Source organism: Eucyclogobius newberryi, unplaced genomic scaffold (genome assembly GCF_026437365.1).
Source record: "Eucyclogobius newberryi isolate DKJ021-1_F unplaced genomic scaffold, fEucNew1.0.hap1 SCAF_19, whole genome shotgun sequence".
Lineage (NCBI taxonomy): Eukaryota > Metazoa > Chordata > Actinopteri > Gobiiformes > Gobiidae > Eucyclogobius > Eucyclogobius newberryi.
Window position 1 is genome coordinate 24,129,033 of NW_027315823.1, and position 22,547 is coordinate 24,151,579.

Genomic DNA, 22,547 nt, shown 5'->3' on the forward strand with positions numbered 1-22,547 from the left:
TGTCATTCACTCACTCATGTATCCACTGGGGGCCATATAGATTCATGCTTTCACGTAACACATGCAGACACCCGGAAAGTGCTAACCACTCTGCTACTGTGGCCCATTTGTGTGAAGGAAGTTACAGTGCTCAAAGTAGTGGTTTATTTGATTAGACCCAAGGCTTACATGTACATTCAATACAATACTATTATTATTCTTTTATATTGTTAGTGGTTCATTTGTAAAAATATAAGGCTTAATAAAAAATAATACTAAAAAAGCTTGTTAAGCATTTTAAATGAGATAAACAGCGTGTGTTTGTGCTCGATTTGCCTTCATTATAAAAAATATGAGTAGTGCTTTTATAAATGTAAAAAAATAAATAATACAAAACTGGTCAGTCTGTATCATTCAGTCAAAAGGGATCCTACAAAGGTTTGAGTTTCCTCCACAATAAAAAGTTGAAAGTAAAGAAGTAAGAGTAAATCCAGGATGAAGAGCAGATGTTATCCTGGAGTAGTCTGCCATCGAGACCACAGCTGCCTCTCATCTGTGCTCAGTCAGTAAGTACACACACTGTAGTTACATACAGAACACTAAGACTTCACTGAATAGTTTTGTGCAGTGCAAATTTAAGCTAAACGCTGGTGTGAATAGGTGTTAGCCGCTTGTATTATTTAGAAGAAAGTATAGGGGACTGAAGTGAGGGATGACGTCGTTTCATCTCCTGCAGCAGCTGCTCCTTCAAGGTCGACACCTGAGAAACAGGACGTAACAATGCATTTATATATAACCAATATTTAAGTCAAACTATGATTTATTCTGTAGGCAACAAAATTGATCCCTTTTCCAATAGGACAGCTGTGGGGTGAAATGGGACGAGAGAGACATTTGGCAAATTGTCATAATACCAACTATACGGATGCTAAAACGCACGCCAAAATATGTTTTATGACAAAGATGCATTATTAAATCAAAATGTCAAAAAAATATATATAATTACTTTCTATTCTAAGGAAATACATATTGTGAACCTATTTCAATTTATGTATATCATGGTGGAAGTAAAACGATGTATGAAATAACTATGATATGAATGGATCAGAAAAATAACATATAACTAAGCCTCCTCTCACTGGCTTTCCTGATTGAATAAATAATTAGATACATAAATAGCTGTACCTGCTCCTCCAACCCTTTGACTCGGTGTCGGTGTGCTCTCTCTCTCGTTCCCAGGCTCCGCTCCACATCCCTCAGATTGACCTTCAACCTCTCGGCCTCTCGCTGCGCCTCGTCCCGCTGTCGGCTCAGGCTCTCACACAGGCCGTGGGACTGCTCCATGTCTGACAGCTGGGTCTGATCACCATATGATCAACGGATGGATTGTATAGGAAAAGCAAACATGCATAATAGAAGAAATTGACAAAGCAAAATCTAATGGATAGTCACATTTTTTATGTTTACCGTTTCAGTTTCATGCCACTGTAACGTTTGTACATTGGCCTCTGACAAATGGCTGATGGTTACTCTAAATCATTCTCCCATAAAAGAAGGACTATAAAGGACACTAAATTGGCTTGACTCCTACAACATTCAGCTTTTCTTTGAACTAAACTTCACTTTATATCATGATTAGTAACGACATCTGTGTGTTTTATACCTGTAGTATTAGTATCTGTTGCTGTGCTTCTTGAAGCTCCTGTTCGACTGTGTTTAGTGATCGATCCAAGCGGCTTTTCTCAGCGGAGAGACGCATGGTGCCCTCCTCAGACTTCAGCTTCTGACGCTCAACCTCAACAAGACATCAGAAAAAACTAAGACAACATCTCAAATGGGGATTATCTGTGAATGTGTTGAGGATTACAGAAGGATGTGGTTTTTACTTTGTCCAGTGTGTTCCTCAGAGCATTCTTATCCTTCTCCAGCCTCACAGCTTGCCTCTCGGTATCTTTCTTCTCGGTCTCTAACATGGCCACTGCTCTTTGGAGGTTGCGGAGTCGCTCTTCCACAGCAGAGTGCTCTGTTTGAGTTGACTTCAGACTGCACTGGGCCTCGGACAGACTGATGGAGCGCTTCCGAAGAGTCTGAACAAAATAACAGTTCATACTGTTATTATACATATTACATACTGTATGTGCTCTGGTAAATGTGGTGGAGCCTCACCTCCTGCAGGTGATTGAGCTCAGTCTCCATCTCCTCTCGTTTGCCCTCACTGTGTTTTAGTTCACTTTGGAGGTTTTGCACTTGTTCATTGAGAGCAGCAACATTTCTCCTGCTTTCAGATAAAGCTGTTCTGGTTTCATCCAGTCGCTCCTGATGAAACAGAACAAAATCAGTACTTTAGCCTCTTAAGCATCTTACTGTCCTCACCGTGTCGCTGTCCCTCACTCACCTGGAGCTGCTGTTTCTCTAGCTCTGATGTGGTCAGTGACTTTTGCAGCATTGAGAGGCGGCTCTGTGAGCTGCCCTGAGCCGCTGTGGCCTCGTTGACACTCAGGTTCAGCGTCGCCGCTCTTTCTTTGAGCAAAGTTTCACTTTCTTGAGCTCTGAGCAAAGCCTGACTCAGTCGGTCCACTTCCCTCTGCAACTGAGACACTTGTGCCTCACCCTCAGCCACCTGTCAAATGTAAATAAATAAAACCATGTGGTCACTCTACATTTCTAACAGTGTATCAGAATATTTTTAGTCGTTATACTGCACCTGTTTGATGAGAGAGTCGTGTCTCTCTAAGGCCAGCTGGCTCTCTGCTTCTCTGTCTCCCACACTCAACCTCAGTCTCTGCATCTCTCCCTCCAAACTGCGCCTCCCAAGCTCAACTCGAGTGGCCCGAACCTCAGCTGCCTCTAGCGCCTCTCGCAGGCGTCTCCTTTCTCCTTCCATGCGCATTTCGGCAGCCCGCTGTTTGGTGAGCTGATCCTACAAAACAGGAAAAGCAATGACAGGGTTTTGTAAGTTCTGTAAGTTTTAATATTGCTGCAAAACATAATAAAAAATAGTGTGACTGTGAAAACACCATAAAAGTCATGTGGAGTCCTGATTGGATGCTGCATTCTGGGCGTGGCCCAGAATGCAGCATGTGGCCATATGTTGTTATCTCATTCTGGAACAATTGGCTACAGGACGGTGGTCCTCCACTGAGCGGGCCATATGGCTGTGTCAGATTTGGGGCGTGTTGTTCTTGTACCTGGACATGCTTCCTGTCGGTCTCAGAGGCCTGCAGTGCTCGCTCTAAGTCCTTCAGTTTGTCCGTAAGAGCACGTCTCTCTCTGTCCGCTCTCCTCACAGCCTCCTCCTGCTGCTGCAGCACCATCTGAGTAGAGCTCAGGCGCTCGTCCACTGCTCGCTTTACTAAAGTGAGGTACATTACACATTAGAAAAAGGCATACTTCAATGTATGATAATAAAATGTATTATCATAATGTCTCACCTTCTTGGCTTTCTTGTAAACTGTTCTGGGTCAGAGCGAGGCGGCTCTGAGCGGAGTCTCTTTGGACTCTGAGTTCTTCCAGCTCACGCTGCAGGCCACTCATCTGTGAGCGGACGTCATCCTGAAAAAAATGTAAAACAATAATGATAAAATATTGAAAAAAGAAACAAAGGAAAAACAAGTCATTCGTCCTCACTCTCTCTCTTTGAGCCTCTCGCAGCTCCAGCAGAAAGTCCCTAAGTCCACTTCTGAGTGAGTCTGAGTCCAGGTCTGAAGGAGAGAGGGGTGTGTCTGCTCTCTCTGGGGACACAGGCCCAGAGCCCAAAGTGTTGTCAGGTGTACTTGTGCGTATTTCTGTCAGAAACAAAGATGAACAAATTTGTGTATTATTATTTATCCACTCTATGATACAGTATTTATAAAGGGCTTGACTCTGACCAGGACATTATAAAAGCACTACCTTTTGGTGGAGACAGAGAGGAGCGTAAAGGAGAGATGCTCTGGTGTCGGGAAAAAGAGCCAGGTGAAGTAGAGCTGCCTCCTGGACTCCTCCCTCTACCCCCTCTGTTCCCCGTCCCGATGCCCAGGGTGCGTGTGAGTGTGGACTGAAGGCTGCTCAGTCTGAATTCCAGCTCCTTTCTGCTGATCTCAGAGCGGGACAGTTCAGCCTCTGTGGCGGACAGTCGGCCCTGTGTCTCGCTCAGGTGCAGACTGGACTGGGCTGCTGCGTCTTGGGAAGCTTGGGTGCGGAGGGCCAGGTTTTTGGCCTCGTCCTGGAGCTTCTTCTCACAGCCGTGTGCCTCCTGCAGTCGAGCAGTAAGCTCCCTCTCACAGCTGCGCCAGCCCGTTTCAGACTCCAACAGGTGCTTCTGTGTCGTAGAAAGCTACAAGACAAACACATTACAACACTGTGCATACATCTACAGGCCAATAAATGTTTTGGCACTCACTTCTTTTTTCAGGGAGTCTCTTGTTGTTTCTGCTTCCATTAACTTATGTTTGAGAGTGAAGACTTCCCTGCTTTTCTCCTCTTCTCTTTGCTCCTCCAGTGAGAGGCGAGTCTGCAGCTCTGCCACCTCCCTGCTCTTTTGCTCCTTCCCTACTTCCAAAACCTTTAGCTAAAGCAAAATTCAAAGTTAAATGTTCTGTACAGGTGACAAATCTCAGTCTATTTTACATGTTAAACATGCACAGAGGGTCCTCCTTACCTGTCTGCGTAGCTCCTGCAGCTCGCGCCGAGCATCCAGTCGAGACTTTTCCACATCCCTGAGGCAGCTGCGCAGCTCTGTCACCTCCTTCTGCGCAGACGACAGGTTCTCCTCCAGCACCACCAGCCTCTGCTCCTTCTCCTCACACTTTCGTCTCAAGCTCACAAACACAAATCATGTTGTTTCTATTATTAATAAAAGCTCAAATATATATTGTACTTGTACTGAGTCTTCACAAGTCTATCAACATTATTCAATCACAATTTCCCTGATGCTGACAGACAGAAGGCTCTTCAACAACTCAATTATACAAGCAAAGTGGATAAGGTGTTTTGCAAGTGTCTACCTACTGTCTCTACCAATTATGCCCTCTTACCTGATCCTGTCCGTCTCTGCGCTCCTCAGAGTCTCTCGGAGCAGACTGTTTGATTGGCTGAGGGTGTCTCTCTCTTTGGTGATGTCACCGAGGCTGCGGCGCTGCTCTGTTGCCTCTCGCCTGGAGTTATCTGCTGAATCCTGGCTTTGGTTCAGACGACGCTCAGCCTCCAGTAAATCGTGCCTGAGCTGGTCTCTGGTCTCTTCACTGGCCGAGAGAGAGGCTCTGCACTGCTCCAACTAAAGGAGAAAATGTGGACATTGGTAAAAAAGGTAGTAAGTAAAAAAAACTTATATTCTAATTCATAACTGTGTATAAAGTATAAAAACCCAACTAGATCAGTACTATCACAGTTTATGATTTATTTGATATATTTGTATGCACATTAGGAACCTTTTTCAATTCCTGGTACTTTTATTAGTTCCAATCCACATTTGGTGCATGTTTGCACAGGGTAGGAGCTAGGGTTACAATTCTGGGACTTTTTAAGCTTCTGCTCTGGAGCTAATACTTTCCAGACAGACCAGGAAAATGTAGATATCATCAGAACATGTGGAACACTGTAGACAAAGTAGACAAACATTTAATCCACAAGTTTAGTTTAATTTAATGTATTTATTTACTGAGACAGGGATAGTGTACAGTATACATGAGAGATGCACCAGTACCAGGTTGTACCAGGTTGTAGCTCAAGTGCTAATTTCCACCGTTAGTCCCTTGCCATGTTATAGTTCGTAAAAAAACATTACAGGAAATTGTTCTTCAATGACCAATCCATCATAACATTTCTGACATAATTTACATCCAGTCCTCTCAACAGCATAAAATCATTGTTCACATCCAACAAATAATTTGCTTTTTCCAAACAGCCCATCTCCAGAGTTCACACAGACACTTCAGAAATGACTTGGACACAGTGGCTCCAAAGATAAAGAAACCCTCTAAAAATAGCGTTCTTAATTAGTAGTGATTAAAATTATGAAGAACAGTGAATAATTGTGTTTTATTGTTCAAATTTTTCCGTGCATGGCTTATGGTGCTCAATTGGTGTAGAAAAAGAAAACTTTTCCTGACCCACTTAATTAAATATTACTATACAGATGCTAATGTTATAAACGTTTAGATCCATTTTCAGCCACTCTCGCTGTGTGAACACGAGGAAGCTACTGAAGAAGCTACATGGATGAGTGGCGAAATGTGTTTACTCTTGTGACTTTGGCTTTGATTTGATATGAAACAAACATGTCTTGTGAGACCTGTATATTTCAGGAAGAAATTTCAAAATTATACTGTATGTTAATAGAGCCATATTTCTATAAATTTTCAGGTAGCACTACAGCTTTTCTCTTCTACAGCATGAAGATGCATTGTTAGTAAAGTTTTTTTTATAATCAAGAACATGATGGGGATACATTGATTGAACAATTAAACATAAACTCCAATAACTTGTACCTCTTTTAAAGTCAGATCAGCCCTGGACTGGAGATCAGTGCACATCCTCTGAAGTCCGCTCAGTTCACGGTCATGAGCAGAGGCTAAATCACTGAGCTGAGACTTGACTTCCTGCAGTTCAGCATTTAAAGCTCCAACTCTGACCTGTGGAAGTACAACACAAAGTTAAAATCTCCTACTCAATATGCTATAAAGAGACACATTTTCCTTGACCTGCTCCTGTTCTTTGCACAGGGACACTTCTCTGGTCAGCCTCTCAGCCTCGAGCAGTGCAGTGGACAGTTCAGCTTGTAGACTCGACACTTTCTCATACAGAGCTGCTTTCTCTGATTCCTTTAATGAGAGAGCCTAGGGACAGCACAACAAAGTAGTTCATTTTTATGTATTAGCAAGACTATTGATGTATTCAAACTACTACTTAATGGAGATGGAAACCACAAGTATTAGTTTCTATTACGGCAGTTTCTAGTTCTTATTCCACTACTGTACTCCTGATTTATGGTTTATTTATGTTTATTACTGCATCTATCCACATCTAACAAAAACTGACACACCTTTAAAAGTCTTCTCTAGTGAAATAAGTGTCTCACATTAGCACAGTTGTATTATTATTGAATTAGATTAATTACAGTAAGCTTTAAGCTTAATAAGGCAAATATAAAGATTCCTAACAAAAAATAATCAATTAATGAGATAATCTAATTCAGTAATAAAACAATCATTAACCGGGCCCCTGCCGGGCACAGCACGAACGTGTGAAATGGGGCCATCTTCCCGTGGACCTGCAGGAGGATCCGTAAGGGGCCGGTGCAGAGAAATCTGAGCGCCAGTCGACGGCAGGGGCCTTGGCGGCCAGATCTCCGGAAACAGAAACTGACTCGGAGGACATGGAACGTCATCTCGCTGGGGGGGGAAAGAGCCTGAGCTTGGGCGAGTGGTTGAGCGGTACCGACTAGATATAGTCGGCCTCACCTCCACGCACAATTTGGGCTCTGGAACCCATCTCCTCGAGAGGAGCCGTACGCTCCACTTCTCTGGTGTTGAGAGGCGGCGGGCTGGTGTGGGCTTGCTTATAGCCCCAAAGCTCAGCCGCCACGTGTTGGAGTTCACCCACCAGTGAACGAGAGGGTCGCGTCCCTACGCCTTCAGGTTGGGTACCTAAAGTCTCTGGATGTTGTAGGACTGTCTTGGCTGACATGTCTCTGCAACACCGCGTGGCGGTCGGGGACAGTACTTTTGGACTGGCAGACCGGGGTGGTGGTCCCTCTGTTCAAGAAGGGGGACCGGAGGGTGTGTTCCAACTACAGAGGGATCACACTCCTCAGCCTCCCGGGTAAGGTCTATTCCAAGGTACTGGAGAGGAGAATCCGACCGATAGTCGAACCTCGGATTCAGGAGGAGCAGAGTGGTTTTCGTCCCGGTCGTGGAACACTGGACCAGCTCTATACCCTCCATCGGGTGCTCGAGGGTTCATGGGAGTTTGCCCAACCAGTCCACATGTGCTTTGTGGATCTGGAAAAGGCTTTCGACCGTGTCCCTCGGGGTGTCCTTTGGGGGGTGCTCTGGGAGTACGGGGTCCGGGGCCCTTTGCGCAGGGCTGTCTAGTCTCTGTATGACCGGAGCAGGAGTTGTGTTTGATTTGCTGGCAGTAAGTCAGACCTGTTCCCAGTGCATGTTGGACTCCGCAAGAGCTGCTCTTTGTCACCGGTTCTGTTCATAGTTTTTATGGACAGAATTCCGAGGTGCAGTCAGGGATCGGAAGGTGTCCGGTTTGGGGACCACAGGATCTCATCTCTGCTGTTTGCAGACAATGTTGTCCTGATGGCTCCATCAAACTCGGACCTGCAACATGCACTGGGACGGTTTGCAGCCGAGTCTGAAGTAGCTAGAAAGAGGATAAGCCTCTCCAAATCTGAGGCCATGGTTCTCAACTGGAAAAAGGTGGCTTGCCCTCTCCTGGTGGGAGGGGAGTCCTTGCCCCAAGTGGAGTGGGAAGTCCCTGCTTAGACTGCTTATCCCCAGATAAGCGGAAGAAGATGGATGGACAAACATTAACTGGAATATTATACACAGACTTCAAAACGTGTTGTGTAAGTCTATGAAAACAGGTTTTATGGCTCAGACAAAAGCAAGAATGATATCAAAGAAACATTTATTTTGACGTTTCTGATTCTGCAAGCATTCTCAATCAAGATGACCTCAAGTATTTTAGATTTATCTGCGTGAAAAAATGTTTTTGTTTAAAATTGATATTTGCGATTCAAACAATGAATTAAAAGTTAAATTGTTAAAATAATCAATAGTAAAATAATCGTTAGTTGTAGACCTACTGAAATCATAAAGTGAAACATCTGTGAGATCAAATTGAATAAGGTTACCCCAACCTATTGCACCCTTGTGTCTGACCTGTTGCTTATCGGTCTCGGCCTGCAGAAGACACTGATCCCTGTGGTGCTGGAGGGTTCTCAGTTCCTCTTGTAGTTCCTCTCTGCGACACTGGGCTTTAAGCAGCTGCTCTTCTGCGTCCTGCCTCAGTTTCCTCAATGTCGCCTCGTGATCCATCAGCAGGTTGTGACGTAAGGCTTCCTGGATTGAAGGAAAAATAAAAAAAAACGCTAAAATTATTCACATCAAGTATTATTATTATTATATTGGGCTTTACAAAGTACTGTATTATCGGGCTCAGTGCTAAACTTGAGCTAAAACCAGCTCTAAAGAAGGTCTAAATCCCAGAGCAAACCAAGGTCTAAACCAGGAATAATCTGGGTCTAAACTAGCCAAACAAAGGACTAAATTGTATGGATAATTGGCTCAGAACTACACATAAATTATCTAGAACTACAAACAACAATAAGTATCACCAGAAAAAGCCCTTAAGCTAGACCTGAACATTTTGATTGAGATTGTAGGACATTACAGCTATGAAATCAATTGTCCATAATGGTTATTGTTAATGATGTAGAGCAACAGGAACATGTCATGTGTCAAAGCTACTGCCACTGAAATTTTCCCATTGTGTGGACAAATAAAGGCTTATCTTATCTTACATTTTGGCCATATTTTTTGCTTTAACTGTTTTATAGATCATAGATTGTGGAGACTATCTAAAGTTAGAGATTGCTTTTTACCCGGGCAAAAATTGTGATAAAGCTAGGTAGACCCCGCCCACCTTCTCTGAGATGAGCCTCTCCACTTCCTCTTGGTGTTCGGAGATGGTTTTGCGCAGCACCAGTTGGGCTTGGTTCTGGACACTATTCAAAGCCTGAGTCAAAGTCTGTTTCTCGCTTTCCAATTGAGCCACTGCAGTTTCTCCATCAGCGCGAGATCGTTTCAGTTCAGCTGGAAACACAACCAAGAGCTCAAAGTTTGAAATCTAAGTTTAAATTACAATCATACTTAGGGCTAGTTTGTATAAGAAACTGTGATGAATATTGCAATATTATGTGCTTGTATTTCTAAGGCTATTTTTAATTTATTTCCTAAAACAATAACAAACACAGACTCAAGATATAGCAGTGTATTTGAAAATATAGATGATAATTGTGCAGTTTTCTCCGATTGTTCTCTCACCTGCTGTAGTCTCCGATCGGACTCTGAGCGTTTGGTTTTCAGTCTCGAGTTGTTTATTGAGGGTCTCGACTTGAACAATTTGCTGCTGGATCTCAAACAGACTGGTCTCCAAAGCCTCCCTCTCAGATCTGCATCACACAAAATAAATGTAATGGTTAAAGTACTATTTAACTTTGTCTCGTCAGGGAAACGTGTCTTGCATTTGGCCCATCAATCACGTCGCATGGGGCAAACGGTCAGCTCTTTTTCAGCTTCAAGTCCAAGTGTCTGAGCTCTCAGAGGAAAACCCACACAGACATTGGGAGAACATGCAAATGTCACAGAGGCTCCACGTGGATTGGGAATCGAACCGTGGTGGAAAAAGTACAGATATACAATCAAAATACTCAAGCAAGAGTAAAAGTGTTGCATAAAAAAAATCTACTTTAAAAATCTACTCAAATTTCATGTATGTTTTTAGTTTGCTCAAAGCTGGGACTTGAACTCAAAACCCCTTAGACGGTCACCATGAACAAGCTTAAAATAACTCAGCGAACACCAACTTTCGTCTTTTCAGTTCAGTTTAAAAATGAGAACAGATACCTGCTCTCTAATGTAAATGAAAGTTAAAAGTATCCATCTTAAAATATACTTCAATGAAATACAGATACATAAAAAGTTTACCTAAGTACAGTACTTTTACTTTTATATAGTACACCACTGGCTTTGAACGTTAACTACTCTGCTAAGCCAGTAATTTGGTCAATAGACTTATGGACTCATTAAGACTCACCTGAACGCAGTCATCTCCTCGGACAGCAGCGTATTTTCTCTTTCGGAAGCAGCTAGTTGAACCACGAGAGCCGCCTTGTCCCGGGCCAGATCAGCTCGTCCCCGTCCCGCCTCCTCCAGGGCCATCTCGTTCCTCTGCCCTTCTCCTTTGACCAAACTCATCTCTGAACTGAGCGATGTCACCTCTGCGCAGAGCTGCAAACACAAGGTTTGAAACTGTAAGTAATGCCATTGGGCCTTTAATGGTATTATGATTATCTGTCTGTGTGCATCCAATTCACATGGTGGAAAGAATACTCAAGTAAAAGTACAATTACGTAGCTAAAAATGTACTCAATTACAAGTACAAGTACTGCTGCAAAATGTTTCTTAAAGTGTGAAACTAAAGTAAAAGAGATTATATATTTTTTATTGCACTAAAAACATGCATCCTTACAGTGAGAAGGCTTGCATCTCCACAAACATGAATCGTAGTTGGCCATGGAAATGTAGTTCCATTGCCAATAATACACTGCCTGTCCAAAAAACTTTGCCAATTGGATTCAACAAAGCAAATACAGTAGATATGAGCCTCCTGCTAGATAACTGCTGCAGGTGAAGATCTTTCAGCTACTCAATAGAGGATGCTCCAAAATATGGTTTTAACTTTCTAGTTCCATGGAATCAAGCAGGTGACCAAATCCAGAATATTATATACTCTTACTTTAAGTCAAAAGTATGCATGAGAGATTCTACTGAAAGAACTCATTAAATGTGTATGCAATTTTAGTAGCATTTTGGAATAAAGTGTCTGTATTACGAAACACGGTACACTAAATTAAATTTATTATTTTAAACCACAATCCATTTATTTTATTGTTATTATGTTTTTACCATTTATTATGTGTGTTTGCGGGTGTAAAAAGGAGCAGAGGATTGGGATGTCTGCGCTGTAAAAATACACGGCTAATATTATGGGTACACAAGTACAAGCATGTTTAAAAATCTATTCAAAAAATACAATTACCCAAAAAAATCTACCTCAGCCTATTTGTGTGTTATCAATATTTTAGATGAATAATTATGGCATTGAGCATCTTCCACTACAATTCACTGTAAGAACATATTGTAAAACAAATACAGCTTACTCCTGACGTCTTTACCTGTGTCACTCTGTCCTGTAGCTTTAGCCGGTCCGTGCGCAGACTCTGGAGCTCCGCCTCCATCCCGGCGCGGCTCAGCTCTGCGTCATGAAGAGACAGTTGTAGAGTTATTCTCACAGAGTCCAGCTCCAGTCGATCCTGCTCCAACCGCACAAGCTCGTCTCTGATCGTCAGCTTCTCCTGCTCCGCCTCACGTTTCTGAGTTTGGAGAAGGTCCTTTTCCTCCTCGATCTGCAAAATGAGAAAAGATTAAGTTTAAATGAACATGTGCACAGTTATACAGGAAGGGATTACTGTAATATAGAGTATCTAGAATATTTGCCTTGACTGGTATGCAAAGTTTTAATCTTAATTTGAGGATTACTTTAAACTACCAAATAACTACCAAATGAACCTACAGTACATTATTTGACTTTTTTCAGCATATTCAGTCAGCATATTTATACCTTAATCGTTTTATAAATGCATTTAAAACCCTCAATGTGAAATATAAATAATCATTTGATACATAAAAAATGATTGCTGAATAGTCGACTAAAATAAACGCTGCCCTAGGAACAAGTAATCTACACAAATCAACATTACTGTTCTTAGTTCAATTATATTAACCCATAATTAATAATCTACTGTTCTTTGTATTAAAGTATGTATATACGTATGATTTATCTATGATGTTTTAATTCATAAAGTCTGGACTAGTCAAAAGCACTGTATTAAAACCAGAAAAGGTGCAAGAATGTATTGCCTGGAGGATGTAGGAGTTGAGGTCGACTTTGTCCTGGGTCAAGCCCTCGTTTAAGTTTCCCATTTTGGTCAAAGAGTCTCTGAGTGCTGCGTCTTCAGACTGCAGTTTGTTCAGCAACAGGGAGAGCTCTGCGTTACGACTCTCTGCCTAAAACAAGGAAATATGTACTAAATATCGCAGCAAAGTCAACAAAATGTGAGAAAAAGACATCTCAAAGACAGTCTCTTTACTTGAGCAAGAGCCTTGGATAGTTGGTCCTTCTCTCGCTCCAGCAGTTGCCGCTCCGCCTCCGCCTGCTGGTGCGTCTCCTTCACTGCAGACAGCTCTCCTCTCTGGGCTGAGGCACGACTCTCGCTCTTTTCGCACTGTTTCTGTCTGCACAGGGCAAATATAGAGTGTATATTTCTAACAACATCACACACTAAAATATGCAACCATTTCTTCTTTAGACCACATTTTACTGACTACTGCAGTGCAAAAAGGTTCTCTACAAGTAATCACAATTTAGTCTATGTCAAATCGTCACATCTTGAGCAATCCTACACCTGCGTACACCCTGGCTCAAAAATGGGAGGACATAATAATTACATACAACCTATTTTATGTCTCACTAAACAGGGTGCAATGTCACTTTGTCATTTCAATTAAAGGAAAAAAGTAGCTTGAAATGAAAAAGACATTGGACGTAAATAAATGTAAATTACTTACCGATTATTATTTTGAATATGCTTTTTTGTGGTATTTAATATTAAACTACAACATATATATGTGGATTATCATTTAACAATGTGCACAGTATAAACCACAATATTATGAATAATTATTATTTAATACATTATTTGTTGTTATTTTGATCAGTCGTTCATTGGGTTTATATAGTGCATTTTATGACACCCAAAGTGCTTTACAATTAATTATTCACTTCACATTCTGTGGTGGTAAGCTACTGTTGTAGCAACAGCTTCCCTGGTGTCCTGGGGCAGACTGATGGAAGCGAGACTGACAATCTATGCCACCAGCGCCTCCGACCCACTCACGCAGACACCAGATTTATACTAGGCAGTGTGGGTCAATGTTACCAAAAGACACAAAAATGTGTTCAGAGGTCTCCCATCCAAGTACTACCCAGGCCCCAACTTGCTAAGCATTGGAGATCTTACAAAATCAGACATTGACAAGCAGGTATAGCCACATAACTGCTTGTCAATGTCTGATCTAACAGACTGTTCACATACTATGTCCCCTTTAACTCATCTACTTTAGTCCCTTTTGTGGTGTTCAAATGCAGATTCTTGATACTAATTCCTTCTTTCCTTTGGTCAGAGTCCCCCAGCCTTACATGCGTTGTGCCTCGGCCCGGGCGCGGTCCCTCTCCAGCGCAGTGACCTCTCTCTCCTCTCTCTCTGCATCACGTTCTCTCTGCACCGTCGTCATGGACAACTGCAGTTTCTCATGCTCCATCTGCAGCAGCTGGAAATTGCTCTGAGCGGAATGTAGAGACTTCTCCAAACTAATTTTTTCACTAAAAACAAACAATAATGCTTGGGTTATAAACGGAGCTGCATAATATTTCAGAAAGATACAAAATACTAGTCAAAACAGGACAAGCAGGGAATAGAATGGGACTAAACCAGGTCTAAATTAGGACAATACGTCATACATATGAGAGACAGTAAAGAATGGGTTGTACACAGCTAAGTTGCAAAAAATAATGATTTACTATTAACTCCCACTTTAAGGATCAGCATGTTAGTAAGATCCTACCTGGTCAAAATGTCTCTCTCCTGTTTGACTCTGTCCCTCTTCCTCTGTACAGCCTCCTTCTCTGTCTGAGCACTGTCCCGTTCCCGCAGCAGCGCCTGGTTCTTCTGCTCCAGGTCTTTCTTCACCGTATCAGTCTCCGAGAGCTGCTTTCGGAGCTGCTGAATCGCAAACTGGGTGGACTGCAATCTCCCACGGAAATCCTTCACACACAAAATGAAAGTGTTTACATTATACTACATGTGCAATCAAACAAAAGTGTAAATGATTGAAAGAACTACTGTTATTTTCTACATCACAGAAATATCACAAACTGGTTTAAAAAAAAAGAGTAAAATGCACAAAATATTTCAGTTAAAATATTAAATAAAAATTCCATGGTCATGTGATTGCTGAAAAACGGTTATTCGTCAAACATTTCAGCCGTATCTAGAGTTAACATAATTTAAAATAATTAAAAAAAAATTGCCCTTTGTAAGTAAGTAAGTAAGTAAATTTTATTTATATGCACCTTTCACAGACAGAGTCACAAAGTGCTTCACAAAACACAGAATAAAACAATAAAAACACAAAAAAAATGACAGTGAACAATACATATACAACAATATACAGTAAAATCAGTCCGTAAAACAAGTGCATTTAAAAGGCTTGACTAAATAAAAAGGTTTTAAGCTGACCCTTAAAAGCAGTAACTGAGTCCAGTGACCGTAGGGAGAGCGGAAGATCGTTCCAGAGTTTGGGGGCAACTGCCTGGAAGGATCTTTGGGTTAGTCCCTGTGCAGAACCTCTGTAGCAATGGTCTAGTAGTTTAATTATAGACCTGGTTTAGTTCTAGTTTAGACCTGGTACAGTCTTGACTAGTTTAGATCTGGTGATGTTTGGAAGGCTAAATATTTTCTGTGATGGTACTTGGTGTGAAACGGTTGAAAACCTATAATTCACAGTCTCTCCTCGGAACTGTTAACTATTAACTTCAATTCAATGTAATAACTTCAAATTTAGAGTATTTACAGTTGTCTATCTTGAAGTATACCATTAATATACTGTTTTCCCACTGATACAATAAGGAAATGTACACAACTGTCACCTGCAGCTGTAGTTGTCTGTTGGTGATGGCAGAGCGCAGGGCACAGAGCACTCCTTCAGGCAAGAGCGTCGCAGAGGAGAGACGCGACGGAGAGGACAACCGGCGAGAGGCAGAGGGTCTGTGGACCAGAGCCAGGAGAGGAGCACCGGGATCCTGGTCGGCTTCTGAGGAGGACTCCCCATCTGTCAGCACAACCTGGAGGACAGGGGAGCACGGGGTAATATAACACCTGGGCAATGTCAAATGTATTTCTACAGCACATTTACAACACCAGCTGCCCGAAGTGCTTTATGAGCACAATAAATGGTAAAAGCAAGTACAAATATAAACACAAATTACAGCTAGATAAAACTAAAGTAAGCTTATTGTTGAATACTGCAATAACATCCAATTTGGCCAACTTATTGAAAAAAAAACTTCAGAAGAAATCAGGACAAATAGCTTGACTTATATCTCTTCATAAAACATTTCTGAGGCTATTGTAAGTATGGAGTGTTGTGATGTATTTAGATTATTGTGTAAAAGATATTGTGCTTAACATCAATATAATAATTAATTTACTTATAAATGTACTAAATGATGCACCTGAGCGATGTCTCTCAAAGCGTCGACCAACATCTCTGTGTGTGTCCTCATCATCTGCAGCTCAGTCTCTTCTGAACCACTCTGCTCCTGTCACACAGTGGAACGGGTGGAACAGGTCACCTTTACTGTTCACGTGAACGACGGGTGATTGTAAAACACAAAGTTAGACGTTACCTCAAGTCTTCTTGTCAGCACTACAATTTCTCTTTCCTTTTCATCCATTTGGCTCCTGAGCCTCTCTCCCTCGCGGACAGATTCAGACAACCTAACGAGACATTTCAGACACATTTCTAATTCACAAAAATAAACACATACAATAAGCAGGCATGTGCCAAAAGCTGCCAGTAAGATTATTTAATATAATACAGCTATAGTCTCTGGTGAGCTTTTATTGGCAGACCAGAGCATAGCAGGAAAGTGCAGCAATTTCAGTTTTAGTTCAATCTTTGGTATGTGACAGCAATGACAGCTCCACAGGCTCTTCAAGGCATTTTTATAGAATAGAAGCCTTGTATTTCAACAATAGTCTCCTTATGATATCAGAATATTTTTTTGGTTGAGGCAAATGGCGTCCTGTGAGACCTGGATATCGTTTCAGCTCCACCAAACACCAAGCTACACAACGGCGTCAGGGGTTATGTGAACTGCACCTGATGTTGAATTCACTCCTCTCGGCGTCGGTCCTCGTCTGCAGGTTCATCGCCTCCGTGACTCTCTCTCTGAGCTGCTGCTCCAGCTGAAGCCTCAGAGCCCTTTCTCGCTCTAAAGCCAGGGCCGCTCCTCCCTCTCGACTGACCAGCGACGTGGACAGACCCACACAGGAGAGCTGGGCCGAGTGGGACACACGGGACAGCTCATTACGCATGTCTGACAAGTCCCTGGAGGATGAAGATTAGGAGGAAATTACACCATATACCTAAATCAGGCTTAATTTAGCCCTGTCATCAATTATTAACTAAAAGAAAGACTGCTGTTCTTAAGAGTTCATTCCGCCGCCTTTAAGAGCTCGTTGGCCACTAGTGTGTACAGCTTTCTCTTTTAACTGTTTTCTACCACGCATCAAACCACGACCTTTCATCCACACATACACCCTGACCTCTGACGTCTAAAGAACTGATTCCTCTGTTTTATGTTGTCTTTAGTTTGGTTAGGAGTTTGTTTATCATGGCCTTAGAGCTAGGCCGGGACACTGTATTTTTAGTCAATTGCATTATTTATGGTCCTACAACCTATGTGCAGTGGTGATGCCAGTAAGATAAGATAAGATAAGATAATCCTTTAATATCCACACAAGGGGAAATTTCGTTGTTACAACGCAGTAGAACAGGAGGAAAGGACAGATTATAGGAAGTTTCAAAACACACTCTTAATAGAACTCTTATGAACAAAAAAAAAACAAAAAACAAAAAAACAGTACCTTTCAGTGGAGCTCTTCATTTCACAGATGTGCCTCCTGAACCAGACCACCTGCCTCCACAACATGAGCAGCCGACCGTGTTCGCTGCTGCAGTAACTTTGGAAGGACTGAATACAAAACGCAATTAAGAAAACAACGACAAAATGACTTGACCCCATTTCAAAAAGGCATTCGCACCTCCTCCTCTCTCCTCCAGTCGGACTCCTTTTGCTCCAGCTCTTCCCGGGCTTTGGTCCAGTCCACGGTCAGTCTGCGGATGTCTTGGCTCAGAGCCTCATTTGCCAAACTCGCCTGTTCCAACTGCTCCCTCAGCATGGCGTTCACAGCAGAGAGACTACTGCTCCTGCCCACAAACACAGTCATATTTGAGTAAAGCTTATACATAAGAGGGCAAATAGTGTACATTTCAACAATATCACCTTTGTTGTTCTTCCTCTAAACGGATTAACGCTTCTTCCAAGTTGTTGTTTGACTCCCCTTGATGGTGGCCATTTGATGTTTCACTGCCACTCTGCAAATTCAAACAAATGTATTCAGATAAATTAAGATTTTGCCTGATCTATTTGCATAATTGTGGTGGGAATTCAGATTGTGCTGCTCCATATTTTCAAAGTCCAACAGGCGCATTCGGATCATTTTAGCCTTCAAACAGCTTTCACACAACCTAGAAGCTAGCATCAGCGTCATTTAACTTAATTTGAGCTGTACAACATGAAATACCAAGAGCATCACTTACACTGAGCCTGTGCTTTTCAAGTTCTGAATTCTTCTCTTGCAACATCTGCTCAATATCCCCACACCTCTTTTTGTACTGAAGGACCTACACAAGCACAACTAACAGTATAAAATTCAGCTTCTTTGATGATGCACATTATAAATACATAAACTTACCTTTGCTTGTAGTTTCTGCACCAGCTGCGCCTGCCTCTGCTGCCCCTCCTGGTAAGCGGTGAGTTTGCGTTTGTATGAAGTTTGTTCCTCGTCCAGTCGTCTGCGCAGATCCACGTTCTGCTGAACCAGGCTCCTGGATTCTGAGGTCTGATCCCCATCACTCGAGTCGAACTGCAAAGTCTGCTCAAGCTGTGGGTTTGAGAGAAGCATTTGACGGGACATTTAAAGTAAAATCAAGTTTTTTCGTGCCCTCGTCATTAGCTTATTCAAAGTTGTATTTTGATTGATTCATGCATATTTGAGTAATACTGCATTGTCCTACATTCAAGGCTTGAGTGCTCTACATATGTTAGGCCAATCAGCTCTGCAGTTTTGAACATTTTTATAAGTAACTTGTTTTGTTTTAGATAAATAGAGCGGACAAACAAAATATAAAATAATGATTGACGTATGTTATAGTTTAATACTAAATACCCCCAAAAACATAATAACAGCCCCTTAAGGGACAATGCAGCATTACAATGGGTTTATAAAAGTTTTAGCTACCTATATATTTTTGAATTATTGTATAGTCCACACAGAAATACTAGTTTAACGCTGCTGTGATTTTTGTTTTGAAGATACTTTTTACGGGATTTTTCTCTTAAGTTAATATTGGGACATAAACCTAGCAACAAGAGTCCTGTACTAAGTAAGGGGTGTTGCTATTCAAGACCTAAGCCAAAACAAGCGATGCCATTTAGCCAGATTCCCTACCTGACCCATACCTGAATCTGAGCAACAATATGCAGTCTTCTGATCTGTTGAGACCTTGTGACTAGAGAGTATTTGTTTGTGCTCAATGTCAAATAAATATGTTGTAACGTTTTCTTTCTAAAACTGACTTGAAAATGTAAAGTTGATACATATATTTAGACAGTTTTAATATAGATTTCAACAGTTTTTTTTCAGTGGGACAGCTGCTGGGGAAAAGCCCCCTCAGAAGCCCCTGTTGACAGTCACCATGGGAGACAGATGCTATGGCAACAGTCCACTTCAGTTCCATTCCACTACCTATCTCCGTGGAAACCAGCAAATCTCAGACAAAGACGGAGCACAAACATTCAAATAGTAAAAGGTGACTGTGTTTTAAGCATTTCCACTGGGAGAAGAGTCAATCATGCTGCACTCTGGTCAAAAAACAAATGAAGATTTTTTTTGTGTGTGGTATTATTTTGAGCCTTACCCTCTCACTGATTGCACTGTACTTGATGGCGAGTTCGTCCCGGTCTGCTCTGCTGTGTGATAGAAGATCCTCCAGTTTGGACAGCTCTCCCTGAAGCACACGGTTCTCCTCCTGTAGTGACATAACTGACGACATGGTTCCTGGAGCTGGGAGGAAATAAAACAGATGCTGTGATAATTGTGTCGTATTGGGCATTGTTGTAAATGTAACTGCACGTACTGTTATCACTGAGGTTCTTGGTGACAATTTCTCTGACTCTCGCGGGCAGACCAGTTGGAGGAGCGTCTGGTGAAGGGCCCCTCACAGTTAGTTTCTCCTCTGACAAAACACTCTCCTCCAGTTTCTGAACCACAAATACAAACAACAACTTATAACCCACAATTGGATCGGGTTGAATTTATAATACATGCTTAAGCAATGTGTAAATGCACTTTAATTATGATGGCATACATTTTAGCCAATGAATACTAAAGCCTAACAGAAAGATCTCACTGCTGACAACCACAGCAGTAAGATGGGTGATTATGAAGTCCAACAGGAGCAGGTGCAACAGCAGTCACTCCACAGACGCTGCGTTATGAAAACTATTACGCACACAATTCACACAGAAGCCTTTGCGCAGATGTCCAAATAATGAGCAGGAGGCAAAGCGGTCAAGCTCACCTGAATGACAGACTCCAGTTTGTTGTCGCTGTCTGGAGTGGCCTTGTTTTCCGTGGTGCTCATTGCAACGCCAGCAGACTGACAAATCCTCCAGAGAGAAGGATTAACTCCCAGTGAACCCAGGTATCCAAAAGTTTAAAAATAGCTTTGCTTATTCAAAGAAATGTGGTGAAGAATTTCAGTTCCCATCACCTTGTTTGCAGTTGGAGTAAAGTTAAAGGGGCGCGCGTGTGCGCTTGCTCCCTCTTCACTCTAAGAAAGGCACAGATTGAGGACAGCAGCAGGATTAGCAGGTTTTAAAACGCGCAGCTCTCCCCCACCTCACTCACTCACACTCTCACTATCTGCACAGAGAGTTGACACACACCACTGCCCCTGAGGAAGGGCATGGGGGAGTAAAAAGGGGAGCCTGGATCAACAGCCCTTACGAGGCAGTTTAGTAATCCATATTTTAAAATCTACGCACTTCTATAACAGAATTATTAAGACATAATTATTTTGGGGATAAGATTATTTTCTGAAATGTGACAAAAAATTAAAAAGAAAGTTGGGGTTAGGGCTACACTTGAGAAATAATCTATTTTCTTTCTCTGATGTATTTTATGTCGTTATTTAGTTGGCAGGGACAATGCAGAATGTAAAATAGAAATAAGAGTGTTTCCCAAAATGTTCAATGTATTTCAACAAAAGATAACAAACACAAATTCTACATATTCTGAATTATACAAAGGTCAACGTAAAAATGTATAAAATGAGACAATTATTGTAGTTGTGTTTGATTGCCATAGTTACAAGAGCAGACCCCCAGCCTTCACTAAAGCCCACCCACCCAGGGCCCCCGGCTAGACAGCAAAACTGGGACGCAACCAAAGCGACTGAGCGAAGAGTATTGACCCCATTCACACACTTGTTGCTGTCCAGTCTAAACAGTCTCTACACACAGTCTCTACACACAGTCTCTACACACAGTCACTACACAAAGTCTCTACACACAGTCTCTACACACAGTCACTACACACAGTCTCTACACACAGTCTCTACACACAGTCACTACACAAAGTCTCTACACACAGTCTCTACACACAGTCACTACACACAGTCTCTACACACAGTCTCTACACACAGTCACTACACAAAGTCTCTACACACAGTCTCTACACACAGTCACTACACACAGTCTCTACACACAGTCTCTACACACAGTCACTACACAAAGTCTCTACACACAGTCTCTACACACAGTCACTACACACAGTCTCTACACACAGTCTCTACACTCAGTCACTACACAGTCTCTACACACAGTCTCTACCCACAGTCACTACACACAGTCTCTACACAGTCTCTACCCACAGTCACTACACAGTCTCTACACACAGTCTCTACACACAGTCTCTACACACAGTCACTACACACAGTCTCTACACACAGTCACTACACACAGTCACTACACACAGTCTCTTTCTCTACACACAGTCACTACACACAGTCTCTACCCACAGTCACTACACAGTCTCTACACACAGTCACTACACACAGTCTCTACACACAGTCTCTTTCTCTACACACAGTCTCTACACAGTCACTACACACAGTCTCTACACTCAGTCACTACACAGTCACTACACACAGTCTCTACACACAGTCTCTACACACAGTCTCTTTCTCTACACAGTCACTACACACAGTCACTACACTCGGTCACTACACACGGTCACTACACACGGTCTCTACACACAGTCACTACACTCAGTCACTACACTCAGTCACTACACTCAGTCACTACACTCAGTCACTACACACAGTCTCTACACACAGTCACTACACAAAGTCTCTACACACAGTCTCTACACACAGTCACTACACACAGTCTCTACACACAGTCTCTACACACAGTCACTACACAAAGTCTCTACACACAGTCTCTACACACAGTCACTACACACAGTCTCTACACACAGTCTCTACACACAGTCACTACACAAAGTCTCTACACACAGTCTCTACACACAGTCACTACACACAGTCTCTACACACAGTCTCTACACTCAGTCACTACACAGTCTCTACACACAGTCTCTACCCACAGTCACTACACACAGTCTCTACACAGTCTCTACCCACAGTCACTACACAGTCTCTACACACAGTCTCTACACACAGTCTCTACACACAGTCACTACACACAGTCTCTACACACAGTCACTACACACAGTCACTACACACAGTCTCTTTCTCTACACA

General features: G+C 42.3%; 1 protein-coding gene across 1 annotated transcript; it reads right to left on the minus strand.

Moving 5' to 3' along the window:
• Positions 1 to 130: 130 nt before the first annotated feature.
• On the minus strand, positions 131 to 20,586 carry LOC140365713 (uncharacterized). Its single transcript, XM_072452276.1, has 37 exons — positions 20,304 to 20,586; positions 19,860 to 19,983; positions 19,641 to 19,786; positions 18,416 to 18,604; positions 18,261 to 18,344; positions 17,944 to 18,035; positions 17,702 to 17,867; positions 17,525 to 17,631; positions 16,758 to 16,985; positions 16,282 to 16,372; positions 16,108 to 16,194; positions 15,523 to 15,717; positions 14,439 to 14,638; positions 14,014 to 14,196; positions 12,905 to 13,049; positions 12,675 to 12,821; positions 11,930 to 12,160; positions 10,789 to 10,982; positions 10,017 to 10,144; positions 9,616 to 9,785; positions 8,853 to 9,032; positions 6,660 to 6,794; positions 6,447 to 6,590; positions 4,995 to 5,233; positions 4,619 to 4,778; positions 4,361 to 4,528; positions 3,871 to 4,294; positions 3,607 to 3,764; positions 3,411 to 3,531; positions 3,168 to 3,331; positions 2,684 to 2,899; positions 2,375 to 2,599; positions 2,146 to 2,295; positions 1,866 to 2,066; positions 1,643 to 1,774; positions 1,165 to 1,338; positions 131 to 739 (listed from the first exon to the last, which is right to left on the minus strand). Exons 1-37 carry the CDS (start codon positions 20,364 to 20,366, stop codon positions 656 to 658), a joined length of 6,045 nt encoding a protein of 2,014 aa, XP_072308377.1. The 5' UTR covers positions 20,367 to 20,586; the 3' UTR covers positions 131 to 655.
• Positions 20,587 to 22,547: the final 1,961 nt, after the last annotated feature.

Coding starts and splice junctions, on each gene's coding strand:
- LOC140365713 (XM_072452276.1), bottom strand. CDS start 20,366: ATGAGCACCACGGAAAACAAGGCCACTCCAGACAGCGACAACAAACTG. Junction 15,718..16,107: donor CTTTGAGAGACATCGCTCAG/GTGCATCATTTA, acceptor CCTGTCCTCCAG/GTTGTGCTGACAGATGGGGA. Junction 5,234..6,446: donor CTGATCTGACTTTAAAAGAG/GTACAAGTTATT, acceptor TTTCTCCTTTAG/TTGGAGCAGTGCAGAGCCTC.